General features: G+C 42.1%; 1 protein-coding gene across 1 annotated transcript; it reads left to right on the top strand.

The window, feature by feature from the left end:
* Nucleotides 1–464: 464 nt before the first annotated feature.
* On the top strand, nucleotides 465–6,022 carry mrasa (muscle RAS oncogene homolog a; the record flags this gene model as incomplete). The annotated part of the gene is made up of 5 exons (XM_079231280.1): nucleotides 465–657; nucleotides 1,498–1,651; nucleotides 2,992–3,091; nucleotides 4,398–4,477; nucleotides 5,902–6,022. The coding sequence occupies 5 exons, from the start codon at nucleotides 465–467 to the stop codon at nucleotides 5,999–6,001; spliced, it is 627 nt and encodes a 208-aa protein (XP_079087406.1). The 3' UTR covers nucleotides 6,002–6,022.
* Between the last annotated feature and the right edge of the window lie 238 nt (nucleotides 6,023–6,260).

Here is a 6,260-nt window from a genome sequence, read left to right as displayed (position 1 = left end):
CTAAAAGGCATGGAAAAACTTCAGTGTATGTCTATCTATCTATCTATCTATCTATCTATCTATCTATCTATCTATCTATCTATCTATCTATCTATCTAATAAAAAAAAGAGGACAAAATTGTTCCACTTCATATTTTTGCTTCAACTCTTTTCAGCTTCATTGTAAAGCCGTGTACCGCTGTCAGTCTCTCTCTCTCTCTCTCTCGGGTGAAACTTTGAACTCATGCTTTAGGAGGACTTACTTTGCACTAGGTTTTTTTTTTCCCCCCCATCTTCCTGCTTTGACCCAAAAAAAGCAGCTGAGGAAAAAAAAAAAAAACTAAACACCTCCTTTGTCCTCTCTCCCTCCCCTCTCTATTGTCAATCCCCTTCTCTCGCTCTCATTGTCCCTCATCTCAGCCAGGTGTGTCCTCAGCCGCCTACCTAGCCTACCTTTCACCGTCACCACCGCTGTCGAGGTAGCCATGGCGACCAGCGCCCTGCCAAGTGACAACCTGCCGACGTACAAGTTGGTGGTGGTGGGGGACGGCGGCGTGGGGAAGAGTGCCCTCACCATCCAATTCTTCCAGAAGATCTTTGTGCCAGACTACGATCCCACGATAGAGGACTCGTATCTCAAACACACGGAGATAGACGGACAGTGGGCCATACTGGATGGTGAGCCTTATTTCTTTTGGTTTCAATTAAACATGGCCTTTATTGACCAATGAGGGAACATTAGTATGTTTCGGCTTTTAACTGCATTCCGGTGGTCGCCGTTTCCTCCACTGAGCTAACTATAAAACAGTTGAAAGAATTAATGACGTTGAGAAAACTGCTGCATGTGAGACTTATTATGCATCATTCTATGATTTTTATACTGCCATCATTAAAGTATTCAGTTTAGGTTGGAAACGTATGAAGCTCAGGAAAGAATTAGAAAACAGTTTATGGGAATGCACTTTGTCTTAACTAATGATCTTAACTAATGACAAAGGCCTGTGAATTGTTCTGACCCAGTTGTTCTGTAAGAGGCAGCCAGGAGAGATGACTGGGTCACAGGGTCAACAGAATATGTCTCTGGATTCTGAAAGTGTGTGTGTGGGTGGAGGTGATCATGTGCCTGCAGAGAATTAAAACCGGAACAAAACCAAAAACAAAATTGGACAACGTCATTTGTTCAATGATTTCTGCGAACCGGTTTAGTTTAATTCCATTTGTTGATAAACTTAATGATGCTTTTGGTTAGGAGGAGTTCAACAATTAATATTTATAATCACTGACTCTCTGTTGCAGCTTTTAAATGTCTTGAATCAGACGTCTGATGGAGACTTAAATGCCTAACTGAGAATTTGAGACTGCAGCTGAAAACATATTCTATATATTTAATAGGAAAAGTCGTGAAATTGTCTACTTACAGTATGCTCAAAGCCCTCGTCAAATAAGTACATCATCAGGGTGTCGGTATAAGAGAGACCCCTCCAAAAGTAATACATTTGTGTCCCTCCATCTCTGCAGTGCTGGACACAGCCGGCCAGGAGGAGTTCAGTGCGATGAGGGAGCAGTACATGAGGACGGGAGACGGCTTCCTCATCGTCTTCTCTGTGACGGACAAGGCCAGCTTTGAACATGTGGACCGATTCCATCAACTCATACTACGGGTCAAAGACAGGTAGGTGTTTTGTTGTGATAACATAAACGTTTACGCTGTTGCTGAAAATCAATCCCAAATTGCCTGGTCACAGTGGCCCTGAGAATTAAATTAAGATGGACGCGACACAAGCATGTAAAGCAAACGTCTTCACCAACACACGGAAACATCAATTTGGCAACCCATGCGCAGCATTCAGAAGACAACTGAAACTTTCCAGAGGACACTAACAAGTGATGCACATGATTGGGACGTGCTGGTGGCTGTCATGGTTTATGAATTTATTGAAGTCTGCTCTCCGTCATTGAGATCTGACTCAGATATTATGTTCACAGCGGATATCTGCAGTAATCTCTCTATCATGTCATCACAATGATGAACCGAAAGACAAAGGGCGGGATCTGTGTTTCGTTTTCCAACACTGACTGAAAGCTGACGTCACTGACTTCATAATGTTATGACCAGTCAATAGCCGTGCGCATCACTTTTTAGTGTCCCCTGGAAACAGTTTCCGCTGTGTTGCAATTTTTTTTGCAGCGCTTTTTCCTAAATGCTGGACGTTTCTTCATTTTCTTGTGTCGTTCATTTCAAGAACTCTAGCCCAGAGAAATAATTTTGTTTAACAACCTTTGTCTCGTTTACTTATGTCGGTCATGAAGAGGCATCAGCACTTCATTGAGACTGTTTCACAACCAGTTAAACGTTCCTCATAGTAACTTTAAGGACACCACACACACACACTAAAATGCTAAAAAGAATATTTATCCTCGTATAAGGCCCAACTTTGTCCGCCTCAGTCGTGGCAGTTTGAGTTGTGCCGACTCGGCAGACGTGGTTCGGTCAGTGCGGACAGATGCCGTCGACTCGTTTCAGCATTGGAACGGTTAAGGATCGGGATCTCGTCCCCGCTTCCTTTTCCTCAAGCCGCAGACGAATTTGGCAGACCATCAGATTTTGTTTCTGAAAATTCTTATTGGCAGTGTTGTGAAACATCAGCTGCGAGAGAAGAGATGCATCTGTTCTCTGACAGTAGCCAATAAAACTGGGCTTGAGATGTTACGAAAATAGAAACTGGAACTGAGCAAGTTGCCGTATGTCCATATTTAGTGGTGCTCTACTGTAGCTCATTTTTCTACGAGTTTCGAGTGCTGCAGAAATGTGACACCTCTCAGACAATTTGTGAAGCATGTGATTATTAATCTAAATGTAAACCCATCAGGTCTTTTAAAATAGTCGTTAGACCACGAGGCACTTATTAAACACTCCTTAAAACCACTGCAAGTGGTTTGGAAATGCTTTATTCAGTTATACAGAGATACCTGATATTGTGTGTGGGTGTTTTTCCATTTTTCTTTTTTCAGGGAGGCCTTCCCTATGGTGTTGGTGGCTAACAAAGTGGACTTGGTCCATCTGAGAAAGGTCACCACTGACCAGGGCCAAGAGATGGCTGCAAAACATAACGTAAGTAGGGAGGCTGATTTTCTTATAGTCAACCCAGTTTCTCAGTTTTTAAATGAGCCTGTGTGCACGACAGAGGCTAAAGACAAAGGAGGCCTTTTTGAAGCAACAGTGAGAGGAAAGATTGTTGCTCACAGGGGTCAGAATGAAACTAAATAACGCAAAATGGTTAATTCTGTTTCCACGGCTGGAAAGTAGATGTGTCACTTCTGTAGCGAACAGAAACAACACCGTGATGATACAGACTCACCGCTATGAGCTGTCTGAATTTAAAAAAAAAATGCAGCTGTCAACATGGAGACGGCTCTTTCTTCGCCCTCTAAAACTGCGGCATCATCGCTAACATCTGATAAGGATTTGGACCGACGGCCCAGCTGACCAAATCATTATACGACAACAGTCATCCTCTTTGATTGGTTATATCGGCAGTTAAAATGCGTTCAAAATTGCGCCGGCTTCATTCCAGCGACGATAAACCCACACGTCACTGAGTTCATAATCACGGTTTTGCAAAAAGCTCTGTGTGTCCTGCTGGCGTTAAACGATGTCCCCCTGTGGAAAAAAAAAAAGCTGTCGGGGAAAGAAAAGACAGTTTTAGTCTGAACGGAGGGATGAAATGGAGAGAAGATGAAGTGTAACGGCCATTGAAACGGGCAGAAGCAAGTGAACATGACTATGTAATCACTTCCACCCAGAATGCACCAATTGAACTGATCTGAGAGGTTTACTTTCTCCCTGTGGTGGTGAATGAGTCTCTTCCAGAGGGATTCTGGGAAACGCTCTCTGTTACAGACGCATACAGTATCCTTTTAATTCCAGGGATATGACATCTTGGGACTTTTTATGTCATGCTGCTTTTTCTTTTTTCAATTTTGGATTCAAGGCCCCCTTTTTTCAGTTTCAGTGATCATATGCAGCCTGGACACAGAGCACAACACTCGGGGCTGTTTCCACGCTGTTGATTCATCAGTCATTTCCATGGCTGCTAGGCGCGTGTCGGAACATCTGTCTCAGTCTTTGTCTGTGGAGTTGTTGAGTTAATGATAGTGGGCAACTGTGTTTTTAATTGGTGTCGTCACGGATACAGGTTCTGTCTTCAGGGGATTTTCTTCCAGTTTCATCTAATCATGCAACTTTCTTTTTTTTAAACCTTTTTATTGTTTCTTAATCACATGGCGTTGTGGATAAATGCTATCATGATATGTCTCCCTATACTGTGCATTTCTATATTATAGGTTTTATTAATGTAGTTATACCAGAACGTATTTTATTTATGCCTAATTTGGGAACATTTCTGTTGTTTCTTCAGATAACTTATATTGAAACCAGTGCCAAGGATCCTCCAATGAATGTGGACAAAGCCTTTCATGAGCTGGTTCGTGTCATAAGGTAACTCCAGTTCACTTTTGTTAACTTTTTTTCTTCACGAAATCAACAAGTCTTTGCATAAAAAATAAAAAAAAGTGCTACAGATTTACTTGAAGTAACAGCTGTCAAACTGATTGAGTACAGTAGAGATGGGCCCTCTTACAAACTTAAATGCAGTCATAACATCTATAGAATTGTCTCAAAGTGTGCGTGTGTGTGCCCCCTCCTCCTCAGTGTGTATTTCACTTCTGTGGAGGTCGGTGGCACAGAGAGCGCGTTATGCTGCTACGTGAGGGCAGTGAAAGTGTTTTTAGGAAGAGTGGAACAGCAAAGAAAAAAAATCCTAGCGCTATTTCCTGTCTTGACACATGTGTAATTTCAGAAGAATTTGATTTGTGGCCATGTTTCGAATGTGGTCATATCCTGTTTTTAAGGTCTTCTCTCGCCAATGAGTGTCTAGTAGGCATGTCACTTCTGTTTTAGGGCTTTAATCTTGGTTCCACAACTATACAGCTGTTTTCACCTTTTGTGGTTGTAAAAAAGGAATTTATCCAGAGTAGGAAGAGCTCTCATTGACCTCATGTCGGGTCTTTAACTGATTCATGAAGAAACTTTGCTGTTTTGGTACATTATGGAAAAAAGAGGAGTCTATTAATGGATCAACATTGCCCTCTAGTGGTCATACTCAGTCATACAGGAGGTGGATCAAGACATAATGGTGCATCAGCAGTTCAGGCAGAAAGTGTCCATCCTCTCTGTACTGGTGTATGGCTGCACATAGCTCGTTTTAATGTAAAATCTCTAAGAGGTGACCCTTGCTATTGATTGGTTTTAAGCTTAATATGACTAACTTGCATGTAAAAAGAGTTGGATGAGAAGATCAATATCCCTCACGGCTGCATGGCAAATATGAAGTTCAAGGCAGCAGTCTCTTTGTCATAGTTTACCTTGCAGCCTTGTGGGACGCCAGTAAATCAAAGCGCCTGGCCAGGAAATAGTCCAGCCCATAACCCCTCTGAAAAAACTCCATATTTACTCTACAGATGAAATTGGTATCAATCTTCTTGTCTAACTCGCAAGAAAGCAATCTAGCACATTGATTATAATGTTAAAATAGCCCTTTAATACTGGCTTCCACTTTGAAAATAACCACTAAGAGGATTATATGATAGATAAAACATTATGAACCAAGATTATAACTACGGCCCATAAAATGCCTTAAATTCAATTGTCTAAATGTAGGTTTAAAAAGGTCTAAAATTGTCTTTATCCTCAAACGAATGCTCTGCAAATGATCAAGCGGGTCGTATTTATTGTTTCTCTTATGTATATTTTATGTTTAATATTTGGTTTAGGATCCTATGATGCTGCCTTTTTATATATTTATATGTTATTATATATATTTTAAAGCCGTTTATTCTGTTTTTCCTCATCCACCCGCGCAGACAACAGGTGCCTGAGCGAAACCAGAAGAAGAAAAAGAAGATGAAATGGAGAGCGGAGCGTTCGGCAGGTTCCCACAGGTTCCACTGCGCCATATTGTGACCTCCCTCGTCCTGTTCACCATTCGTAACACACACACACGCACACCCACATACCTTTTGGATGTCAGGGAACTCCCCAGCAGTGGTTAACTACTGGAGCACAAAAGGGTCGCTGAACGGCTGGAAAAAGTGAACCCGAAACGTCGGGCCGACGTCCCCTCACCCTTCACGAAGCCTTTGGAGCGAGAGCTGAGCCCTCTCTCCTCAATTCATGGTCCCCTTTTCAAACGTTCCTCAACACAGAACTACGGTGTCACTCA

The sequence above is a fragment of the Taurulus bubalis genome, assembly GCF_910589615.1.
Source record: "Taurulus bubalis genome assembly, chromosome: 15".
In the NCBI taxonomy this organism is placed as follows: Eukaryota; Metazoa; Chordata; class Actinopteri; order Perciformes; family Cottidae; genus Taurulus; species Taurulus bubalis.
Note: the sequence above shows the minus strand (reverse complement) of the source record. Positions and strands in the feature narration are given on the sequence as shown.